Source organism: Tamandua tetradactyla, chromosome 18 (assembly GCF_023851605.1).
Source record: "Tamandua tetradactyla isolate mTamTet1 chromosome 18, mTamTet1.pri, whole genome shotgun sequence".
Taxonomy (NCBI): Eukaryota; Metazoa; Chordata; class Mammalia; order Pilosa; family Myrmecophagidae; genus Tamandua; species Tamandua tetradactyla.
Window position 1 is genome coordinate 60,270,077 of NC_135344.1, and position 25,757 is coordinate 60,295,833.

At 46.9% G+C, this 25,757-nt stretch overlaps 1 protein-coding gene across 2 annotated transcripts in view; it reads right to left on the reverse strand.

Annotated features, from left to right (window-relative positions):
• CABLES1 (Cdk5 and Abl enzyme substrate 1) overlaps positions 1-25,757 on the reverse strand; it is a 127,393-nt gene that overhangs the window by 9,527 nt on the left and 92,109 nt on the right. For both annotated transcript variants that reach the window (XM_077135802.1, XM_077135803.1), the window contains 3 exons: positions 11,964-12,060; positions 10,577-10,733; positions 9,398-9,501 (listed from right to left, as the gene is read on the reverse strand). In XM_077135802.1, coding sequence (XP_076991917.1) covers positions 9,398-9,501; positions 10,577-10,733; positions 11,964-12,060 — 358 coding nt within the window. The remainder of the gene's footprint in view (positions 1-9,397; positions 9,502-10,576; positions 10,734-11,963; positions 12,061-25,757) is intronic.

Here is a 25,757-nt window from a genome sequence, read left to right on the forward strand (position 1 = left end):
TGCATAGAGGGGAGGTGGTGGGGGGGGTCAGCCGGGAGAAGACCATTCAGAACTCAGAGTACGGAGAGACACATTCAATGTGGCACCCTGCCCAGCCTGCCCCACCAAAGAGAAGCAGTATTAGGAAGGCCCACTGTGGAGCCTGACACCTACAATCATTTCTGAGATAACAGGAAAAGAAGATAAGATCTTAAGTTATTTAGCTGGAAGATTCCGCCACATTGATGGTGGAGCTACTGAGGCAACATTTTTTTTTTTTAATAAAACAAATAAAAGCTTGACTCATTGCAAGAGGAGAGGACCTGAACTTAGGTCCAGTGGGCCCAAGTGCTGTAAAATGAAAGTTTGGCAGAGTAGGGATGGGGTATAATGAGAGGGGGAAACTGAGGCAGCAGGTGGGGAGGGGTCCACAGACCCCAACAGCAATCATGGAGAACAGTGAGAGACTCAGAGCCGGCGGATTGCTGGTCTAATTCCAACAGAAACAACATAAAAAGATGCTTGCACGTGTTAGAGGGCCTAGGAGAGCTCTGGCCTCCAGCCTTGCACCTCTCCCCAGGAGTTCCCATGAGCTTGCCCTTGGCCCTGCTACTGTTCACCTCTGGTCAGAGAACCTGCTGGGAGCAGGAACATTCCCAGGAAGCTGGTTTCCATCCCATGAGACACCTGTACCCATAGGCAAGCAGTGAGACCTTCTTAAGCCTGTTTCCAGACCTGTGAAAGGAAGGAGAGACCATGCAGCGACCTCTACAGCTCCTTCTAGCACTAACGCCCGCAGCACAGTTCAGGCCCCCCGACTTCAACTGCACGGGGCTGATATCTATCCGCAGTCCGGGCTCAGCCCGGTACTGGGAAGCAGATGCTCTGTGCTTGCTAAGGTAATTAAAGCAGATCAGCAGCCCTAGACTAAATCTGTCTAACCACAAACAGATGGGCATTTCAGCTGTTCTATGCATTTAATCTGTTTCCCTAAGAGGACAGTAAATCACAGGGAAACCATCTGAAGGAGCAAGGGCCCACTCAGCCTTGGGGTGCATTTGTTTTTATTTCTACCCACTGAATTCCAAATATAATCCTGGAGTTACTCTCTGCCCCCTCCCCTCAGGAGAGTAGCTCTTCAGTTTCCTTCACCAAAATGGTTCATGAATCAAAGAGGGGAACAAATGGAAAGTTGCCTTTGCCCTATCACACTGATTTAGCAGGTAGCACAAGGCACTTTACCTGGTTCTACAGAAACTTCTGGAGAAATGACCCTAGGCGGATGTGGCCCTGAGCTCACCCCACCCCCAGGTTGCACTCTTTAATGCCTGCTTTAAAGACAGTGGCTTTAAAGTGTGAGCCGACTGTGTATGGAATGTCACATTAAAAACCATGAAGCGTGGTTCGGTGGTAGAATGCTCGCCTTTCATGCAGGAGAACTGGGTTTGATTTTCGGACTGTGCACCCCCCCCCCAAAAAAAAATCGTGAAGTGATTATCAAAATAATCTGAGCCATGTACACAGAAAGGGAGCAGGATGCTGTAACACTTCGGGTCAAACGCAAAGCTAATATTTCCTTTTGGATTACTTTTATAAGAAATATGATTAAAAAAAATTAAACATCAGAATGATACATGCTACAACATGGGTGAGCCTTGAAAACATCATGCCAAGTGAAAGAAGCTAGACACAAAAGGCCACATGTTATTAGGATTCCATTTATATGAAACGTCCTGAAATCTATAGAGACAGAAAGTAGATTAGTGGTTGCCTAGGGCTTGGAAGGTAGGGATTCGAGGGTGATCGCTAAATGGTATAGAGCTTCTTTTTGGGGTGACGATGGCTGCACAACTCTGTGACTATACTAAAACCCACTGAATTGTATGCTTTTAAATGTGTAAATTATATCTAATAAATCTGTTCTTAAAAAGGAAAAAAAAACACAAACCATAATCCAATAAAGCATTTTAACATAAACACTGAGAGCCTTATGGGCCTCAGAGGTCTCTCCATGCCAGCTCCGGGGCCCTCTGGATAGCCCTTTTCAAATCTTCGGAGAGGCCTAGCAATTATTTTTGTAATGTGGCATTCCTTAAAGAGGCCCGCTCTAAATCTGGATCTGCCCCTGGCCCCTCTCCCAGAACTTTGGACTTGACAGGTACCAGAGAGGGGCCTGGGGCTCCAGCTTCACAACAAATCCACCTGCAGACAGGTCAACAAACACCGAAGCCATTGGGATAGCTTTTCAGGTAAAACAACAACAACCTCAGTCAAATCAGCCACCGGACAGAAGACTAAGTAGGTCTTCCTTTTAATAGTTGTATGGTCCCACTGCTCGGCATCTTCTACTGTACTGAAAAATTAAATTCTCTAGTATATTCCCCCATCACTAGGGAGATGACAGGCTGGAAAGAGGGGTTTCTCTCCAGTGTTCAGACCTAGATATTAAGCAAAGAAAGAAATAGGCACAATATCCTGGCGATAAACCAAGAGATGGTCTCTTGAGATTTCTGCATCTTATAGTTAATACAAAGGATGTTAGTCAGGCTTCTTTCTGATGACAAGGACTCAGAAACCCATTCAAACAACAGTTAAGGTTGTTGGCATTCTCTCTACCGTCTCACTTTCTCCTTTTAATTGCTCTCCACACCCATAAAAGAAAAACCACTACTGACTTCCGCTGCCAGCTCCTGATGATAAAAAAGCACTTTCTAATGAACCTTTAATTATAACCCAGGTGCAGCGCAGGAAAGGCTGGGGTTTGACCCCAGACCTCCCCCACCGCCCCCCCCCCCCCCGGGGCGCCATGCACACTCCTGGGCAGGAGCCCAGAGCCCAGGCCACGGGCAGCGGCAATTTGGCTTCCGTGTCTGCCTGTGATTTTCCTTTTTTTAGTTCAGAATCTCACCTTCGCCTTTTCACAATGGATAATGGTGGGACTGACTGGCACAGATCAAAGCTAAAAAAACGTACTCGTGCAACTGCCAACATAAGGCCGCTTCTGAAAAGGTCCAACTTAAACGTGATAATGGCAGGTCTCTGCGATTCATCAGCCTTGCAGCCCCCGGCCTCTAAAGCTCGTACTAACTGAGGCCTTTTAATATCACACTTCCAATCAACGGAAGTGAAAAGACATATCCGACTCCCTTCCCGGCTGGCTATCTAGCACCTACTCCGTGACCCAGAAAGGCCACTCTTAGGAATTTACCCAAGAACGATGAAACTGTATGGCCGCAAAAAGCCAAGTTTACAATATCCCCAAACTGGAAACCACCCAAGTGCCCGTCAGCAGGAGCATAGATAAATAAACCGGGTTATTTCTGTACCACGAGCTCCGTAACTGCAAACCGGAAACCCGAGCCACCCATCGTGGGTGCCTCACACCAGTAAGACGTGTGAAAGGGACAGACCAAAAGCTCACCCACACCATTGGATTCCATTTCTGTGAAGTTCCAAAACAGGTTTAATTGATGGCGGTAGAACTCACAACAGCAATTCAGCAAGGAGAGGGGTGCTCTGAGTGTGATGGAACTTTCTAAGGGGATGGAAATGTTCTTTATCTTGCTCAGAGTGATGGTTACAAAATTCATGGAACTATACTATGCTGGTTTGAAAGGAAGTATGCCCCTCTAAGAAGAGCCATGTTTTGATATAAATCCCATTTCATAAAGGTAGAATAATCCCTATTCAATACTGTATATTTGAAACTGTAATGAGATCATCTCCCTGGTTGATGTGATTTAGTCAAGAATGGTTTTTAAACTGGATTAGGGGATGACATGTCTCCACCCATTTGAGTAGGTCTTGATTGGTTTACTGGAGTCCTATAAAAGAGGAAACATTTGGAGAGAGAGATTCAGAGAGAGCAGAGAATGCTGTAGCACCATGAAGCAGAGTCCACCAGCCAGTGACCTTTGGAGATAAAGAAGGAAAACACCTCCCGGGGAGCTTCATGAAATAGGAAGCCAGGAGAGAAAGCTAGCAGATGACGCCATATTTGCCATGTGCCCTTCCAGCCGAGAGAGAAGCCCTGACTGTGTTCGCCATGTGCCTTCTCACTTGAGAGAGAAACCCTGAACCTCATCGGCCTTCTTGAACCAAGGTATCTTTCCTTGGATGCCTCTGATCGGACATTTCTATAGACTTGTTTTAATTGGGACATTTTCTCAGCCTTAGAACTGTAAACTAGCAATTCATTAAATTCCCCTTTTTAAAAGCCATTCCATTTCTGGTATATTGCATTCCAGCAGTTAGCAAACTAGAACATATAAGTTTAAAATGGGTGCATTTTATCATGTGTCAATTTTGTGTTAATATGCAAAGAGATAAATAAAGGCTGCAGCAGGGTTTCACATGAGAGGATTAATGTGCCACTCTGAGTGTTGCTTGATTTTGCAAAAGCCAGGTGCACACCCTAGCGGTAGGCAGCCTGGCGCTCGTTGCTGGACCCTTGAAATTCTGCAGGAACAGGACACCCCAAAACACCAGATGACAGACCCCAGTGCTCAAGTTTGGGCCGTGGCTGGGGCAAACCTGGGCAGCTTGAGTTCAGAAGTCCAAGGAAGACAGTCACGTGGCAGTAGGAGCCCCCCGACCGAGCAGTCCCCTCAAATGCAAATTGGGGAACTCCCCCCCTCTGCATCCAGGAATTCTCTCGGCCCTCATGTGTGGATATTTAGGGAGCTGGGTGGCAGTGCACACAGTCAGCCTGGACCTGGGACATGCTCCTTGCCCTGTCACCGAGCACAGAGCTGGAAACCCCAGAGATAGAGGAGGAGGTGGGGGAGTGGGGAGGAGGTGAGGTGGGGGAGGGAATGAGGAGGAGGTGGGGGAGTGGGGGAGGGGAATGAGGAAGAGGTGGGGGAGTGGGGGAGTGGGGGAGGGGAATGAGGAGGAGGTGGGGGAGTGGGGGAGGGGAATGAGGAGGAGGTGGGGGGTGGGGGAGGGGTATGAGGAGGAGGTGGGAGTGGGGGAGGGGTATGAGGAGAGGTGGGGGAGGGGAGGGGAATGAGGAGAGGTGGGGGAGGAGGAGGGGAATAGAGGAGGGTGGGACAAAGGGAGAGGGTTCATGCTGCAGCAGGAAAGAACAGAATGAACCTGGGTCTGTCTCTGGGTACAACTCCTACCCCATTTCCACTTTAGGGTCCCAGACGTGCCCCAGACCCTCAAAGGGGGCTTCACACGTGGGGTCATACACCCCTGGGGTTCTCCCAGCCAGTGTGGTGTCACGGACCCATTGCAGGCATTGCTCGGGGGCCCGGCGCAGGTGGGTGGGGAGGACGGCTTTCAGGCCCCTCTTTCCTCAGTCCGCTGTCTCCCCTGTGTGCATGTGCACGCACATGTGTAGTTACTTTCACTGTTAAAACTATTAATTTCACACAGAGTCAACATCATTCCCACACAGGGTCTCTCTTACCAGAACCTGGCACTCGCTGAAATGCAGCCTCCGAGGTGCCACCACCCCCTGCCACTTTTCTGTGATGTTCCTTCCTCGCCTTCCCCCCGAATTCGGCGCCTGGTTTCTCGTTGACAGTCTGCCTTCCCCTCCCTGTTACGGGACCGAGGAGGAGTTGCTTATGGGTCCCTCGTCCTCCCCTAAGTGCCTAGAACAGGCCTGGCCCAGAGCAACCTCAGCCGACACCTATGGAGTGGGTGAATTCTACATCTGGCACTCCACGCACAAAAATGAAGGAAGCAAACAAAACCCAAACACCACAGTGCAGGTCTCCTGGGGGCACGCGATGTGAACGCTCACAGCTGGGACAGAAAAAGTGGGTTTCCCACATGTTATTCATGGCGAGATTAGAAGGAGATGGAGGCTGTTTGGAGCTGACCAGGGAAATGCAGCTCACAGACTATTTCATTCTCAAAAAGAATGGATTGTTCCAGGAAGCACAGACGAAAGCTTCAACATGGTGAAATGAAAAATGATCCATTAGGGAACAGAAAACCAGGAGGGCAAGACATGCTGACCTGGCAAGTCAGCTTGGCATGCTGTCCAAGGAGGAAAAATGCATAACGCGCACACACACACACTGAACCTTAGAACTTTAAAATGAAATCATTTAAAGGAGAAAATAGATCTGGCCCTAGAAAGACCTCACGGTGATAAAAGTAGTGCATCCTCATTGTGAGGCAGGCAACGTCGTGAATGAACCTGGGACATCTGATGAGGCAAATAAACCAGAACCAGAAGAGCAATTATTGTATGGTCTCATTTAGAAAATATTTATAAGAAAACAGGGGCCTAGATGTAAGCTCTTATAGCAGTCACATTTAGTCTGGAGTGGTAACTTATTTCTGGATTTTGAGATGCTGTTTTATGTATGTATAACCTGGTATTTAGAGATAAGAATAAAGCTGATCAGGTCGGGATTAAGGTAATTCAGAACACAGGGGTAAGGAAGACATTGTCTGTATTTTAGAACCTTATCTACAATCTGAGACCAAGGGAAGAAAGGTTTATTTTGTCCAGAACCTAAATTTTCTGTAGCACATAATCTAATTCAATCTGTCTGGACAGATCACTTAACCCAAACATAGGGAGCCCAGAATAAGAATGAAGACCTTTAATCCTGTAATCCAGGCTTAACATAATGCCTGGATACATCCCAGAGTCTATTAAGCAGATAATCAGAAGTACTGGCAAAGTCTCTCAAGGAATGAGAGAAAAAATATGGAAATACTAAACTTTACCACTGAGGAAACCCTTGATACTGTATCAAACATTAGGGACACCCAAATCAATAGGCCAAGCCCTTGATCCTGAGGCTTGCTTTTGTAAAGCGTAGTGGGGAAGCTTAGCCTACCTACAGACATGCCTAAGAGTTACTTCTGGAGGACCTCTTTTGTTGCTCAGATGTGGCCTCACTCTCTCTAAGCCCAACTCTGCAAGTGAAATCATTGCCTTGCCCCCTACATGGGACATGACATCCAGGGGTGAAAGTCTCCCTGGCGGCATGGGAGATGACTCTCAGGGATGAGCCTGGCCTTGGTACTATGGGATCCACAATGCCATCCTGACAAAAAGGGGGAAAAGAAGTACAACAAATAAGGTATCAGTGGCTGAGAGAGTTCAAATAGAGTCAAGAGGATACTCTGGAAGTCACTCTTATTCAAGCTTCAGTTAGACATCGCTACCTACCATAACTTGCCAAACCCCAACCTAAACTATTCATGCCATCCTAAAAAACACTTCGGGCAATGTGTGAGTTTCTACAAAGGTTCCATGCACTAACCTTCCAGAAACCTACCACCTCCAGATGGGTCCCTGGACCACATAAGTCCTGACACGTAGAGGGCCCAGCCTCTCCAGAGCATCAACTCGTTCCATCCCCCTATCCCATATTATCGATGGCCCCTTCCAACACGAAAACCTTAGAATGGGTATAGCCCAAATACCCCTAAAGAATGGTAGAAAGATCAACGTGATGATGGAATTTTGAAGAGAAGGTACAGTTTAACAAATGAGTATGATTGCTGAGTCATTAAATTGATGTATCGTTTAGTCTCCAGTATCTTAGAGTAGCCAGAAGTAAAAACCTAAAATTGTAGAATTGTAACCCATACCAAACTCTGAAATCTGTTCTGCAACTAATCATTGCCATGTGCTTTGAAATGTACTGCTTTTTTGTATATGTTATTTTTCACAAAAAAGGAAAAAAAAAAAAAAAGAGAGAGTGCACCCTCGCATTCCTGTTTACCTAGAAACGGGTTAAAGTGTTGGCTCAAGGAACCAACTTTGCGTCCTCTCCTTACGTCAGCAGTTCTGCCACCCACTGCTGAGGGAGGGAAGGTTCCAGCACGAGCAGGTACAGAGAAAGGGAGTTTGCACGGTGGAGGGAGTTAGTCTCAGCCCCGCACGCCCCTCCTCCCCATGGGCTGCAAGCGGTTCTGTGGGACACTTGAGCAACACTTTCCTGCCTGCCTAACTTAAAGCAACAAGTATGGCACAGCGTCCTTACCCTCAGACAAGCTGTAGACTTCCAGTAGCTCCCTGCTTCATACCAGGACAATGATTCTGGTCATTTATTGAACAATTATTTTGTTCTGACCTCGGAGAAAGCAAAGATGTACCTGGAAGTTTGCAGCCCAACAGGTCACAGGGTGGGAAAACCCACCTTCGCGAGGCTACGGTTTTGCTTTCGGTGTTAGGAGGTGGGTAACCAGGACCGGGAAGTGAAAGAGCAGGGGCAATTGAAAACCAATTGCCTTTGGAAATCCACTTGGACTCAGTGTGGCATACTGGAATGCTTTCTGAGCTATTATTTGCCACATTTCACAAAGAGGATATGCCCAGAGGAATGGACAAGGGCCCCAGTTCCTTCTGGAGTTTCCCTGACAGAAGCGACTTGCCAGATGCTCAGTGTGGAAGGGCTAGAGGGGACCCCACTCCTGCCCAGGACTTCAGAGCTCGGGGGCCTCTGACTACATGGGGCTGGTTCCCACTCTGGCTTTGGCAGCCACAGGTTCCTAGGACAGAAAGAGGGACACTTCCTGCCTCACTCCTGGGGTTTCTGAGAACAGCACAGGCTGGGACAGAGGGAAGGCAGAAATGCTTGGCTCGGCCAGCCACAGCTGGGCACAAATCAGGCCCCAGTGGGAGGCGGTGGGTGAGGGCGCCCTGTGTTCCAGCTGTCCCCCCCTGCTGCTGCGTGTGGTGGGCCCGGCCCGTTGAGTTCCCCTGCAAGCCCGATCACCCCCCTACCCCCCACCACGGTAGCAGGGCTCTGCTTGCCCCTGAGTCAGGCAAGTGGGCCCAAAGAAAGCTCACAGGACCTTATCAGGTCCCTGCTGGTGCTGGGGAGATGGTAGCCCCCAGTTGTGGGAAATGGTCAGCCCAAAGCAGAGACCAAAATTACACAAAGGGAAAAACAGGAAGAGTCCGTGAAATGAAAACAGCATGGAAAGGTTTTGCATTGTCCTACTTTCACTTTCCCAAGAGAGAATTCTGTCATCCAGAGCCTGGGTGCCAAATATTTGCTCAGACTGAACACAGAGGCTTACAGTGACCGAGGAACACGAAACAGCTGAACTTGAACTCGCTGCTCCTGACGATGGGCCAGGTCCTCCCCCAGTGGGGTCTGTGGCCATACAAGCCTGCACGTCCCCCTCACAGGGGAGGCTCTCTGGAACTGAGCCGGGAGCTTTTATAGACACTGGCCATCCAGCTCCCTCGCCCCTTTGAAAGAGGTACACAGGCGAGGTAACCAGCATAACCCTGGCTCCCAGGCAGCTGCTGGTCCTCCCGTAAGCAACCAGCACTGCAGCGTCCCTAAGGAAGGTCTTCAGAGCAGTCTCTGAGACTCGCTCACAACCACCACCCCAGCCCCAGGCAGAGCAGGCCCTTGGCTAACGCAAGCAAAGTCACGAGCTGAGCTGCTGCAAGAGGCAAACCGACTTCACCAGCGCTACTCACCATGTACGAAGGGAAAATGAGAACGCGTTTGTGCTTGCCGCAAGGCCACTGGGGATCATCCAGAAGATTTGGATCATAGTCGATAAAGTCTCCCAGGCTGCTACCTGAAGGTCACATACAAAATAATGACTAAGGGCCCTGGGACCCTCGGAACCAGGGGCGGCTGGGCAGATGCTCAGTATACAGTTAGGCTGCAAAAAGGCTGGGCGCAGGCCATTTCGCCCAGAACCACACCGCCAGCCCTGGCTTTTAACAGGCATCGCTGCATGCTGGTGAAGGGTGCCCTCCCCAAAGGCTTTACAAAATTCTTAATATTCTGACCCTTTCTCCATTTTAAGAAAATGATGTATTAACCTCAGTGACCCAGGAGAGCACGGAACTTGACAAAGGGTGAGAGAGGCAGACAGCTCTTCCCATTACAGGACGTGGCAGATTAAATCAGTAAACTGGGGGTGCCCTCCGAGAAGCAGGATTTGGTGTGAATGCTTCGGGGTGGGCTATTGGTCCCAAGGGCGTGAATGTGTCAATGTCATGTGGCCACAAACCAGAGCAGCACCCAAGCAAAAGGCTGCACATGACACAGGCCGCCTGCCCCTTAGGACAGATGCTTCAGGACTCAGCACCAGGGACAAGACCTACGTCACTCCTTACTCTCCTGGGATATCTCAGGGGGTGAAGAGGAGGTTGCTTTGCAAAAGCCTTATCCCTTTTATCAATATTTGCAAAGGTTTTTGTAGGCAAAGCTGGAAGAACTTGTCTCCCCTTCAGCTGGCAAGTCTACTCAGCCCTCACCCTGTGCTTCAGGCCTGATTATCTGAAAGAAAGCCATGCTTGAGCACAAGGAAAAGGCTGGAAAGAACCAGATAATGGTGGAGATGAGGAGTTGAGTGGCCACCCTTGCAAGGTGGGCATGTTGCAGAGCCCCGGCACATTCCCTTTGTGGGCCCTTGGAGTGTTGGCAACTGAAGCACCTAGTTAGAGAGAAGATGACCCCGGGGCCAGGCTGTGAGCCTGCCCAGCCTGAAATCAGGCTCTCCCCAAAGCCACAGAGCCTGCAGAGTGAATCCTGCTCCCTCGGTACCTGCCCTCTGGCCTACCCCACAGGCAGACCCAATTCACACTGAAAACTGGGGTACCTCCTGCCACGAGTTGCCCAGATGCAGCAGGGCTCCAGGTTACCTGTGTCGAGGCTCCCCTGGGTGCTGCTTGCCCGTCCCAGGGAGAGGCTGCGGTGGCTCAGGCTACGGAGCTGGGCGAAGGAGGAGGTGGAGTCAGTGGTATTTCTCCGGGCTCCGAAGGCATTTGTAGGTAACAGAAATTGGGTGTAAGAAACAGTCTAAAAGGCAAAGACAAAAAAATGGGCAAGTAATTATTCCCAGGCAATGCTGGGTTTGCATCTGACCAAGCTAAGCTGCCACCTTGAGTTCAGGTCCACACTCTTATATCTGCAACTCGAAAACCCAGATATATCTGAAACAGGAAATTTACTGTGGCACTTATTTGGGCCCATCTGTGCCCAGACTAACCTGAACTGACTCAAGGTGGCATATAATTTTAATGTATCCTACTTAGTGTGACCAGTCACCTTACGCTGCAGAGAGAGTTCCTTATCACCAAGCATGTGAGTGTCTCAGAGCCAGCCTAGGGTGTCGTGCAGTGTGTGAGATGCACACCGCATTATCCTTTCTGATCCACCAAGTACAGAAATTCCAAAACACATCTGGCCCGAAGAGTCTCTGATAAGGGTGTGTGGACAAGTGCCACATTCTCTTGGCAGACGGCATCTGTGATACTCCACTCTACTGCACCCTCCCTGCTCTGGAGCGAACAGGCCACCCCTTCAGCGCAGGGATGACATGGCTGGTGTGCAGCAGGGAGGCCCGGCAGCTCCACCTGTGGGCAAAACTACCCTGGGAGGGTTTCCCCAAAGAAACACTAGCATCGGGTCCACAAATGGGCTCTGGGAGAGTTTATGAGGACCTGCCGGGACCCGGCAGGAAAACGGCAAGTCCCTCTTTCAATCCTTCACTCATGGGATTGTGGATGAAAGAGGAATCTGAGCAGCTCAGTAGCTGCCCCACAAAGCCTGAGGGACTCTTCACCTTTTAGGACCATGGGTCACCGGGACGCTGAAAACCTGGCTGGCCTGACCCCAGGCAGGGAGTGGGAACGCTGTTGGCTCGCCGACACCGACCCTTGAAGAAAGTTCAAACCACAGCCACTATTCCCAGAGCACAGCATGTCAGAGTGTGAGGTGTGTACGTGTGTGTGTATGTGTGTATGTGTGAGAGAGACCGGTGGGTGAGTGTAGCACATTAAGTTGTAAACAGCACTGGCAGAAAAATAAATGCCCTCTGGGGACACTCTAATCGTCTTCCATCAAACCACTGGCTTGGTGGCAATCATCTGGTCACCGCGGTAGAGGTGGGAAGGGACGACATTACAGTTCTGGGAACCTGTCCACGCTTTTCCCTTCACAAGGAGGAGACTGGGATCTAGGATGCTGAGCCCCTTCTTTCATGGGGGCGTCCGCACCAACCCTTTAGGGAAAGCCAGGCAGCCTTACCTTCCCGTGGGCGCCCAGCTCCACACCTTCAAGGCCAATGACCTCCTTCAGGCTCGCGGCCCCTGCCGACTGTCTCCCTCCATCCAGCTTCAGATCCCTGGGGAGGAGGAGCCAAAGAAAAGGCTTTGGTTTCCCCACCCCCGATAGAGCCATGGCGATGTTTATGGCCTCAGACATCACAGCCGCTGATGGAAATGACCATAGGACCTGGAGGATTGGGTGTCACTTCGTCCATCCCTTGGGGCTCTTCGGTGACAGCAGGTTCCCCTGGTTTCAACCACTTTGAAATAAACCCAACCGGGATGGAAAGACTGAAGGTGAAAGCCAGGCTCCGAGACCGCTGGCCTTCTTCCACCACAAGCCCCTCCTGGACTCTTCGGGACGAGTCCAGCTAGAAGCAGGGCCATCCCTGACACTGCAGGACGGTGACTGGTTCTCTGGGGTTCTGGCTGCTGGGTTCTTTTCAAATGGCCACCCCCTTTATTAGAAGGGAGAAAGAAAATCCTGTCCTAAACAGCTCTCAGGTTTATCCCTGGTAATGCAAGAATTAATGCCACAGTCGTCACCCAGCTATGTTACAAGGCTGCCCAGAAGTGAATGCCTTTCTATGAAAGGATGATCTGCAGAAATAACAAGAAGCATTTACGTGGCACCTCACGGTTTACACAGACTTCCATACATCATCTCTTTCGTTCTTTAGGATGATCTGGTTAGTATTATTGTTATCATCCTACTTCACAGATCGGGAAACCGGGGCCCACAGTAGGGAGATGGCTTGCCCAGGGTTCTATACCCAGTGCTCTTTTGCATACATCATGTTTTCTCCAAGATGCAAGGTGGGTTGGCTGTGGCCATGTGCAGGCGTACATGCTCACATTTCAGAGGCCTGTCTCCTTCTCTTGTAGTAGTAGTTTCCAAACTTTGCTGCATATTTTAAAACATATTGCCATCCGGCAGAATACCACCCACCCTGTGGCACCCTGATTTAGTGGGTTTGGGGTGCACCCTGGGCATAAAGAGCTCCCCAGTGACTGCAGTGCTCGCTGGTTCAAGCCACCCCAGATCAATACTTTCTTGCTGGGTGGCACCACACTCGGGAGCTGCTCCCACAACCTAAGTAAGAACAAAGAAAATGTGATGGCAGGGCTCTCCAGGCCAAAGATAAAGTCATCAGGAAAAAAGAGAGAAAAGGAGCCAGCTGCATGGGGAAAAGAGAGGAAGACCACCCCAGATACAGAGGGGAAAAGGGATTCTTTGACTTGGTTGAGCAATCATCCTATAGTCGATGGGCTTGCCACAGATCAAGTGGCTTTCTTTTTCTACCTTCAGTACAGAGTGTGACTAATGACAATTTTAAAACACAAGCCCTAGAGCTTCTGTACCTAGTAGGAACTGCATTTTTACAGTTATCTCCTTGGGAAGGTAGGGAGCCTGCTCGTGCTTCAAATATCTCTGGAGCGACTTTTGGAATCCACACCAAGGCTGGGCAGAGAAGGCAACCGACCAACCCACCGCATGTTCTTAAAACTCTATCTGTAGGATTTTTCTCCTCCCGTTTGCTTGTTGGTGACCCTGAGCACCATTCCTTGGCTTGATCGCCACCCACTAGCTCATACAGTATTCACCAGATTTGAGTGTAAATGACTTTGGGCAATTGCAAACATCAAACTCACCCCTCAGGGATGGTCCAGAATAGTCAGTAACTCATGGAGCTGGGACCCCGTGGTTAGAAGTGCAGCTCACCCAAAGGAGAGCTCCAGCAACGTCCTGAGCAATGGGGCACTCAGGGATGTTGGAGTTGCTCCATGGAGTTTTCTGGAGCGGGAGCCCACCCTCCAAGGACTGGGAAGTCGACCTTAACGCCCCAGTGCCTTCTGAACAGGCGCTGGGCCAGCAGAGGCCCTTCAGGTGACTGACCACACATCCACAGCGGGAAGCACACACAGGCTGGAGCAGAGAGCACTCATCAAGGCCAAGCTGGCAGACCAAGACTTGGGACGGTCAACTCCCAAGGGACTGTCCATGCTGCGGCTCCACCTTCTAAATGGGAGCTCCGGGGCCAGGCTCCAAAGGCTGTGCAAAGCAGAGGCTGGAGCTGAACACACAGGGGCACGAACAAGGGAGTGAGGCAAGGATGCCCATGGCCGGCCGGAACAAGGGGGCCCCAGCAAAGACAGGAGGTGAGCGCTCAAAAACAGCATCTTTCATTTCATTCAAGGACCACGAGAAGGTGGGGGAGAGGTGGGGGTTATTATTTAAGGGGTGTTGAGTTTCTGTTTAAGGTGCTGAAAATGTCGGAGTAATGGATACTGGGGGTGGTAGCACAACATTGCTTACGTAATAACTACACCTGAACTGTGGCTTCAAAGTGGTTAAAATGGGAAATTTGGGCTTGTCCACGTTACTACAATAAAAAGTTTTAAAATTTAAGGGACCTAGGGCACAGTTTCACTGACTTCCTGCTTTCCCAAAGCCAAATCCAGAAAGCATGCTCCTCAAATTCCTGATACCCAAAGGACCTTCTCCTTATTTTCCTTTCTTCAGAGAGTGAATGTTATTTAGGGCTGAGATTAATAGAAAAGCAGGGAATACTTTTCTGGGGTGAGAAGGCCAAGAGAAAAAAGGAGTATTAAAATGAGCCTGCATGGAGAGCGCGCCTAGATGGTGAGTTAGCTGCAGACGGGACAGAATCTCATGTTTGCATCTGTCTGTACATTTATGTAGAGACACTGAAGGGGCTATTTACTGGGTTGAGGTGGCCTGGCTCTTGGCTGCCTCACTGGTATTAGTTTATAAAGATGACACGAATGCCCACCTGGCACCTTCTCATCTGCCTTCAATTTGCTCACACTCACTGCATCCCTGTGGCAGCCCTGCTCGCTGGCAGCTGGGCCCTCGCTGCTAAATGTGTACGTCCTGCCTAACAGAACCAAACCAGCCACATCTCAGCCCATACTCCTTCTTGGTGTGCCCTGAAGAGAAATGGAACCATGATAAAAAATACACAGTTTATGTTCTTACATAAAATCCAAGACTCCTTCCTCTCCATGAGATAAGCCCCACTGAAAGAAACTGGAATCCTTAGACCAAGTGGATTGCCAGGTGCCCCAGGGATGCTTGGGACCACCTCAAACAACAGGTGGGGCTCCACCACACAGAATGACCCAGATACAGGGACCGGTGCTTAATGAATACAGGAATTACTGTTATGGCGCTCACTCCAGCCATCATTCCCCACTGGCCTTCAGTGGTGTCACTCCGCTTTCTAAATAACTAAACCCAAGCAAAGAGTAAGCAAATAAGGTCAAGGGGCAGTGGGTCCACACTCAACCACTACTGGAAAAACACATGTTGCTTGTTCTAGAACAGCACGTCCGACAGAACTTTCTGCCATGATGGAGAGCTTGTGTCTCCGCCATCCAATAGAGAAGCCCCTGGCCAGATTCTAAGCATGTCTTGGCGCTTACTTGTCAAGACTTTGGCTACTATTAATTCCGAACTTCATGTGACAAGATCACATAGTCAAATAATGCCTTGGATTTGGGCTCCCAGTTTTCCTAATGCAAGCAGCCTGGCCATTTTCTGCTTACTGCCTTAGGAGATGGTCACGTTACAGACCCAGCTCTCTGAAGAGCTTGCCTTAGATGTCCCAGAGGGTGGGAGAGAGGCAGGACTCTGCAGATGCAGTGGGCACAGCAGGGAGAGTACCCTCAAATGGGGGCGGGGGGATGAGGTGAGAAATGATGACTCGAGGGGGGGGTGTCCTTGAACCAAAGGGGGACCTGTGCCCTGCACCCTATCATGCCCCAGAAACTTGGTTAAAATTTACATCTACGTGAAGCTCCCAGCCTTGGTAAAAATTTACATCTACGTGAAGCACAGAGCAGCAAGACTTCTGGCCTGGAGGGACCATGGGGATGGGGGCAATGGGGGTGCCAGAGCATACTGTGGCAGGCTCCCCGAATCCTAGGCATTACAGGAGATGCCTGGACCTCTGCGCAGTCCTGGAGGGAGAGGGGGATGCCCCAGAGATAACTGAGTGTGAATTTCCCTCCAGCCTTGTAGAAAGGGGGTAACAGTTTGAACTGAGAAGGTTTAGAAAAAGAAGGAGACATGAGTCATTTCTTGCTGGTACACTCCTATCTGCTACATTTGCATTACAAAGACTTCACTAACAGGGTAAATATCCCAACTGCTCTAGAAAAATGACTGCTTCGTGGTGGTAGAGGGCACACTTGTCCGTATGTTTTCACCCTCGGATTCAGGGAGAGATTGCCACTAACTCAGGGGCCTTGTTTTGGTGGGTTTAAATTAAAGAGCAAACGTGGGCACACATCTGCGTGCAGTCACATTTCCACATAAAATGAAGCAGAATTTAAGCTATTCCTAATAATACTGATTCTTTTTAATAATAGCTTTTGTGTTTGAATTGATTAGCAGCCTCTCAGCACCTGACATGTACATCATCTTTCACAAAGAAGCAGACAAACTTCTCTAGATCGAACGTTCTTAGCTAAGTGCTCTGATCAGTGTCTCTGAAACCTCCTTATAATTGTGTGAACCATACAAAATTTCTGTAATTTGACTGTTTTTGATCTACGTAAATGGCAATAGTAGGTGCCACCTAATTTTGCTGGCAAGGACATTGCTTGGACCTTACAAGTGAGTATAAAGGAAGCACAAGACCCACGGCTCTTGATGTTTCATTGTTTTGGAAGCCTAGAAGGTTGGCTTTGGATTCAGAAAAGAACTCTGAATGCTGTAGTTGGGTCACCTGAAAAGAACCTTTAAAATAAAGTCCAGCGAAAAAGAATTAAGCAGAAGTTCCAGCAGAATAGTGATAAAATCTTTTCTTTCTAAGATCATTGTTCTGAATTCTCACTAAAATGGTGCATGAAAATAGAAATATCTGTTTGGCGCAAACACTGGTATTAACTCCCCCAGCACTGGCAGATAAAGCTGGGGAACGTGGAACTGCAGCTGAAATCAATTAAAAACAAACTTAGACAATCTTCCTGGCTTTTCTGCCATTTCTTTGAAATGCTCCTGGGAGATTAATTTTTTCTGAATACATCTAAAGTTCAAATACCAACTTATTATATTCTACCTCCTTCTAAAAATGCAATCAAGGCAAGTTCAAATACCAAATGTGGATACTGTCCAAACTTGTGTGAATTAACGTTTAAATGCTATAGCTTGCACTCAGAGATGAACTTGGTTAGTGAGGCTATAGGAAAAGATCTCATTTTGGCAGCTTCGCCAACAAAGAACCACTGATGAGGAAATGTGGTCAGCGCAAGGGTTCTGATTCCTTCCATTCTACAATCCTGGGTAACACCACAGCGCAGAGCTATTTAACTACAAGACCTCATTCCTCATTCTATTCAAGTTGGTTAACTTTTGCCTTACAGAGGCTGTAAGGCAACCAACACACTTTGAAAACCCAGTGCAAACATGCATTTACAAAGGCTGGCTTGTGAAATAGGGAGCCAGGGATGGATGGCGGTTGCAGTCTGGGAATGGGGTGGGAATGGGGTGGGGATGGGATGAAAATGGGGCGGGGGTGGGGTGGAAATGGGGCGGGGATGGGGTGGGGAGGGGTCATAGAAGATTGAGGGCAGGGAATTAAAGCAGTAGATAAAAGTACATTTGGGGAGACAGCCAAGAAATCGTTACATCCCTAAGCAAGGAGAGAGAAAAGGGCTGATTCTTTATGGGGGTGAAAACCCACCCTTCATAGAATGGCACCACAATTTGTTTAACCTGCTTCTCCTTGAAAGCCTGTAACTTCACGTTAGGGAAACCCCCTAAACACGGCTCCTGGTTTTGGTTTCCACCCACATAAAGCTCATGCACTTTCACAGTTCTGGAAAGTATTGCGATACCTGATCAGAGCAGATGGCCAATCTAGATATCTTGGGGCCAAAGGGGTTGACTATTAACCATAAAATGGCCAACTCCTGATTTCATCCTGCATAAAAGGCAAAATGAGTTTTGGTTGCCTCTCCTGTGGCTTACTGGCAAAGGCAGTGGCCAATCGTGGAATTGATCTTGCCAGGAAAATAAGATTCCCTACTAGATAGCAAGAAGTTCAAGCTAAATCTTTTTCTTTAGGGAACAAATGATTAATGAACCGTTACTATTAATAAAAAAGATAAAAGATTTAAATACTTAATATCTGGGAAGTAGATAGAAAAAGGACATGTGATCCAACTAATTACTTTCCAGGGCTTCTTGCATTCAAGTGGGGCAGGCCCGACTTCTACCGGTGACAGTTTCTCTAATGGTGCTCTACACCCAAGACCTTGGAATACCAGCCCCTGAGCTCTGCTGGATACAAATGGGTACTTGCTCTTTAAAGGACAACAATAGGCTGAACACTTTGATGCATAAATAATTTAAAAGCCAATTAAATATTAACAGGATTTCCAGATGAGCGAGAAAACGAATGAGAGGGCACGAGAATGCACAGCTACACAGAAAGCAAAGCTTGAAAGCTAGATGAGGAAAGGAAATACCACTTGTGAGCTAAGTTTAATTAAGAGATTATACAGCCACTAAAACTCAAATACATGAGTATTTATCACATTTTATGTTTAAGAAGTCCCATTTATGGCCTCTTTGGACACAGTACAGCTGCCATCTTGGATTGGGTCTGCTTATTTTTTTAGAGCAGAGCATTTAACCACCACCGTTGAGAGTAAATGAAAGCGAGTCTAGGGCTGTCAGGGGGAAAGTGAAATTAAAGCAGCCTTCAGTGTGGAGGTCCTGCCCTCTCACACGCAGCACTTCATCCCCGCTGAGGACAGCTGGCAGACAGTGGAGGGGCCTTAACGTAGCTTACACCAAAATCTTTGTCTAAAGGCAGCTCCTCTAAACAGCCGCATAAGGGCATGATTCATCCATGAGATCATTCTAGAATCTGTCTCTGTGTGGGAATATGCTTGGTGCGAGGAAAGAAAGAATTTGTGAATGGGTAATTTTCCACAATGAAAAGAGATGTTTCTGAGGAAAGGGGGATGGCCTGGGGCCGGGTGGGAGGCATTCAGGCTGGGAGATTCTTTAAGAATAAAAGAATCATTCTCTGTTTCACAAAATGACCAATGCGCAGGAAATGGACCCCAAGTGGATGACCTCATCTGGATGTCCCGAATGCCAAAAGGATACAAATACCACGTAGAGGCTGCTGACAACTTCAAAATGTGCCTCCAGAGGCACCCTGCACCCCATCGGGAGCCATTTCCCTATCACAGGGTCTCTGGGGCATTTGTAGTAATTGCACCCAGCAGCTATAGTTCAATAAAGTATGGCCGTCTGATCGGGTCTGCGCCTATACACACATAACATAAACCGTTTTTGCTGGAATCATCTAGCTTGGCTACTTTATATTAGCTCCAACTGCAAGTTAACTAGGTTCACTGCTCCTTCCTTCGGGTCAGATCCATACATCCAGAAATACTGACTCATGTCCATGTTTCAGAAAATAAGGAGCGTTCGGGCACTGGCATCAGTTCCCAGGAAAGCAGGGCAGGCCCTTGCACATGGGGACAGTCCTGGGCCGATACAATGCCCGCAGTGTCTAATTCCTGCATAGGTTGTGTTCCAAAGCCTAGGAGTTGGCTGCTTGGAACTTGGAATGCATTTCCCCATTGACACAGTGATATAAATGGAGATTAGCCCACAAATGTCCTTTCAGCCTTTTAATGTAACTGAACCAGCCCAATAATATAAGCCAGAGCTCTGTCTATAAGAGCAAGAGGTCAGAGGGGATAAGAGGGTGAAGAAACAGGAGAAGTCTCCCTTGGTTTCCTGGTTTGGGGGCTGACCCTCAGCACCATCATAAAGTAGGTCAAGTTTACAATACTCCCAAACCTCCCCACCCCTTTTTTCCTAACCTATTCCTCTTTCTTCCCTAATTTATGCCCTGTTGCAACTCTGGAATCTGTAGATTCCTTTGCAGCTCCCAGTCTCTCTCTCCTGATCCCATACAGTGTGGCTCAGCAACCCAAGAGGATAAGGGTGGGGGCTGGGGAACAAGAGGAGGTGCAGTGGCCTCAGTGGAAGCGCTGGACAAGCCAACTGTTTAAAACGAGGGGTCCACATACTTAAAAGAGTTAAGAAAGGTGCTTGCAACACATTTTGTAATCTGAGGGTTGCCAAGCCAAACCAAAAATCTAGGCCAGAAAAGGCAAGGTGGTGACTAATGTGGATAAAAGGCAAAAAAGACTCAGTCTGGTCTTGGCAACTGGTAGTTGAGTGAAGAGGAGATGGTTTAAGACTGGGACTCTTCCCAGAAAATGGTATAATTTAAAAGCTTAATATGAGAAGACTGTTTACAGCTCTGGAAAGGTTGGATGTTCCAGTTCTAGTGAAAAAGATGGGCAACATCTGTTCTTCTTCACTCCTCACAGGCTTCCAAAAGCTTGTTTTGAAAGGTGGTATTTGGCACAGCTTCTTCCCACCAGTAAGAAAAATCAAAACAAAACAATCATCTCTTCACATTGCCCATGACTATTTGCACGAGAAAAAAAAAAGACTGAAAGGAAATACTCCAAAATGCTAACGGCAGTTTTGATTAGGAGGCAAGGCTAATTTCATCTTCATTTTTATGGTTTCTAAATTTTCTTTTATAAGCATGTAGCATCGGGAAAAAAAATCACAATATAAAGACCAAGTAAAAGCAGATCTGAAGATGAAGCCATCGTGTTGGTAGAACTCCACATACACGAAATTGAGACGTGCCATGTTGCTATAATTCAGAAAGAGCATTGAAACAGCTCTATGACTGGTCAAAACTGGAACTAACATTTAATGAGTGCCCACTACAGCCTGGCCAGAGTGCCCCAAGCTCTCATATGAAATATTTCAGTGAATGCCTTCAGCTCCCTGGGGTCAATATTATGGTTGGTTTTACAGATGAGTGAACCTGGGATCAGCGAGGTAGCTGATCTGCCGGCATCAAGGACGCCTGTGGCTGCCAGCTCCTTCTCCTTCCCCCACTGCTTCCCAGGCCTCAGTTGTCCTTCTGTGTCCATGACGGGCCTGGATAAGAACTAGGGACCTTAATGGGGCCAGAAAGGGAGGAGGAGGGGAGCAGTGGGAATGAGAGGGTTCTAGTCCCCACTCCCATCTCTCCAGAGCAGCTCTGAGGTTTGCAGTTTTATGCAGCGGAGTTTCTTTGTGAACTTGTGTTGGAAGAATAGTTTTTGCACCTAAAAAGAAAGTCTTGAAAAGCAAAGAGCTAGGACTTCTGGGGAAATGGCAGAGCAGGGAGCTGCAGGACACACCCTTCCTCCAAAAACAGCTAGTTAGTGGACAGGCAGAAACTGTCTGGAACAATGGTTTTGGGAGCCCGGAGGAGAACACTTTTCCCCCAGGAAAGAATGGGATGCGGAGGCTGAGAAGCTGCAGGAAATAAATTGTGAGTGAATCAGGCTGCGGCAGTAGCCACTGCTGATCCCCTACCCTTAAGGCAAGCAGCCTTGGAGCAGTCAGTGGCTGGCTGCTGTGGATGGGGAGGGACGTGGAAGCCTTCCTCCCCAGGTATGGGGGCATGGCCAATGAGCAGGTTTGGAACAGTGGATCTTGGCTCTGAATTGTGGTTCTAGCCTGCCCCGGACAAGGTTCCACACAGATAGGATACTGTTTCAACACTGCCTCAACCAGCAGTGGAATCAGTGGATAGCGGGGAAAAAAACACTCCCTCCATAGGGCCACAAAGAATAGTTTCCCCAAAGGAACCACTTCTGGGCAGGGCAGAAAAGTGTGGATTTAAGAAGCTTACAAAAAACGCTTTTTTGACATCTTTCCTGACCCTCTCCCCAAGGCTCTTTAAAACTAACTGGCCCCTTTTTAGAGCCATGAGAAAGCCACAGAAAGTCCCAACACAGCTGAGCAGAGCCAGGAGGCTGAGACACTCCACCATGTACCTTTCCAGCCAAGAGAGAGACCCTGAACATCATCAGCCTTCTTGAACCAAGGTATGGTCCCCTGGATGCCTTAGATTGGACATTTTTATAGACTTGCTTTAACTGGGACATTTTCTCGGCCTTAGAACTGTAAACTAGCAACTTATTAAATTCCTCTTTTTAAAAGCCAAAAAAAAAAAAAAAAGGGAGATATGTAGGCCCTTTTGTAGGTCTGTGCCCCATATGTAGGCCCCTGGCCCTGTTTCAATCAGTTTAATGTGAACAATTCTAAAGATCTAGAATAAGTTAAATTAGGTGTCAAAGAAGAGACTTACCACAAAGCCAATTAACAATAAAACCCTAGGCAAGAGAGAGAAAAACGACACCAGAGTAAAGTCATCAAGAAAATCAGACATTTAGAAATCAGCAAAAAATTACAAATCCTACTAAGAAACAGGAAGGTATGGCCCAAAGGAACAAATTAAAAAGTTGGGGAGACAGAATTTGAAACAACTAATCAAAGATGTTCGAACAAATCTCCTAATAATTCAAAGAGGAAGATATGGCTAAAGAGATAAAGTATATTAAGAAGACACTGGGTGAGCATAAAGAAGAATTTGAAAATATGAAAAGAAAAATAAGTTATGGGAATAAAAAGCACAATAGAAGAGATTTAAAATACACTGGAGGCAAACAACAGCAGATTTGAACAGGCAGAAGAAAGGATCATCAGATTAGAAGATAGGACATCTAAAATTGAATAGACAGAAGAACAGATGGAAAATATTGATCAGAATCTCAGAGAATTGACTGACAGCATGATATGCACAGAAATATGTGTCTTGGGGGTCCCAGAAGGAGAGCAGAAGGGAAAGGGGGCAGAAAGAACATTTGAGGAAATAATGGACAATTTCTCAGCTTTTACGAAAGACATAAATGTATATATTCAAGGAATACAACTACTCCAAACAGAAAAATACCTAACAGACTTACTCCAAGACGTATACTAATCAGAATGCCAAATACCAAAGAAAAACAGAATTCTAAAAGAAGAGAAAAGTGATTAATCACATATGAGGGATGTTCAATAAAATTAAATGCTGATTTTTCATCAGAAATCATGAACGCAAGAAGGCAGTCATATATATCAAACATGATATATCTGAGGTACCGAAAGAGAAAAATTGTCAGGCAAGAATTCTTTATTTGGCAAAATAAGTACTGCCTTTATAGTAATGATATTAAATGCTAATGAATTAAATTCCTCAATCAAAACACACCAATAGGCAGAATGGATAAAAATATATAATCGATCTATATGCTGTCTACATAGATTCACTTTAGACCCAAGGGTACAAATAGGTTGAAAGTAAATGACTGGAAAAAGATATTCCATGCAAACAGTAATCAAAAATGGAGTTGGGATAGCTATACTAATATTGGGCAAAATAGACTTTAAATGAAAAACTGTCAGACATAAAAGGACACTAAATATTAAAAGGGGCAATTCACGAAGAAGAAATTACAATCATTAATATTTATGCACCTAACCATGTGCCAAAAAATAAAAATATATATATTTTATTTTTTCAGAGGCAAACACTGGCAAAACTGAAGGGAGAAATAGATGTCTCTACAATGGCTGGAGACTTCTAATACACCACTCTCATCAATAGACAGAACATTTAGATAGAGGATGAATAAGGAAATGGAACTTCAATATGATAACTGAACTAGACCTACTAGGCATATACAGAATGTCGTACCTGCAAACAACAGCACATACATTTTTCTAAAATTCTCATGAATCATTCTCCAGGATGGACCACAGATTAGGTCAAAAACAGGTATCTATGCATTTAAAAAGACTGAAATTATACAGAGCACCTTCTCTGACCATAATTAGAACAAAGTTGGAAATCAATAAGTGGCAGAAAACTGGAAAATTCACAAATATATGGCGGCTAAACAATACACTCTTAAAAAATCAGTAGGTCCAAGAAGAAATTGCAAGAGAAATCAGTAAATAACTTGAGATGTATGAAAATGAGAACACAACATATCAAAGCTTATAGGATATAGCAAAGGCAGCGCTGAAAGCAAAATTTATAGCCCTAAAGGACTACATTAAGAAGAAAGAGCTAAAATAAAATAGCTAACTGTACACCTAGAAGAACTAGTAAATGAATAGCAAACTACTCCCAAAGTAAGGAGAGGGATAGATATAACAAAGATTAGAGCAGAAATGAATGAAACTGAGAATAAAAAATCCAATAGAGAGAATCAACAAACTAAAAATTAGTTCTTTGAGAAAATCAATAAAATTGACAAAGCCTTTGCTAGACTGGTAGAGAATAGAGAGAGAAGATGCAAATAATTATTCAGAATTCAGAAGGGGGAACTCACTACTGACCCCAGAGAAATAAAAAGGCTCATAAGAGGATACTATGAACAAATGTATGCCAACAAATTAGAAAAGTTAGGTGACATGGACAATCTCCTAACAAACAACCTACACTGACTTAAGAAGAAATAGAAGAACTCAACAGACCAATTACAAGTAAAGAGATTGAATCAGTCATCAAGAAAACTCCCAACAAAGAAAAGCCCAGGACCAGATGGCTTCACAAGTCAATTCTACCTATCATTCCAAGAAGAATTACTACCAATTCTGCTTAAACTCTTCCATAAAAATTGAACAGGAGAGAACACTACCTCACTCATTGTATGAAGCCACCATTACCCTAATACCAAAACCAGATGAAGATTCCACCCCCCACAATAGCCAGGGGATGCCTGGAGTTTGCTTTTGGAGAGTCTGAGGCTGCAGTGTAAGTCAGCAATCTCCAAAGCCTCCTGAAAGCCACGGCCAGCAGCTCAGCAGGCATTGCCAGGGTAGCCCCCATGGCCGTCAGCACCCCAGGAGGCAGGCCTCAGAGGGTACCTTGAGGAGAACTGTTCCTAGGCCACAGCTTTGAGCTCTGCCATTCCACAGACACATGCCCGGTGCTGGTGCCGTATCCTTGGTGCTGAGCCAGCCACCCAGCCCCTCAAAGGGGTGCTCAGGAGCAGAAATACATGTGGCTCCCCAGTGTGCATTAAGGCTTCTGGGACCACCACCAAGAGGCCGGGCTGGCCCCAAAGCAGGTGAGCATGAAACTGCACCAAGCAGAAACCCAGACCATCTAGGCTCCAATTCCACCCTGATCACGTGGCAAAGATGCTGAGTCTCTCTCTGCCCCAGCCTCCAGGTCTGTAAAATAACAATATCAGCACCTACCTTGGGGGGCTGTTGCAAAGTTTAAATGGGAAAATGCATATAAAGCACCCAGAACTGTGCCTGGGATACTGTAAGCATTATTTAGGTTTCAGCTTTTATCGCTACCTCCATTTATCATGTCCACACAAACGCTTGAATACACTATCAGCTGATCCTATGAGAACATGAGCTTCTCTCAATATCTATAAATCAAGGCAGGGAACTATAATTTGAAGCCTGTGGCAGTTATCAAGTAATCAGAGCTGTCTGCTGAAGGGCAAAGCTCTAGAAATCATTCTGTGAATGAGTAAATGATCAGCTTCATAAAAATCTGGTGGTATGCAATACTACCCCAAGTGGTTCACAATTTCTTGATTCCAGGTTGACAAAGCCTCTATCCTTGTGGCCCATGCCAGAAAACAATGTCCCAAATAAAAAATATTCAAAATTTAAACAACTGGGTTACAATAACGACTCAGTTAGGAGCTCTGTGCTCAAATGTTTCACCCAAAGACAGTGTTTTCCTAGAAGTTGGTTCATTGATGCAGAAGGGTGAACTGCACGTATCATTCATCAACTCCTTGTCCCCCAAAACTTAACCCGTGATATCAACAAAGCCGTGTTGAC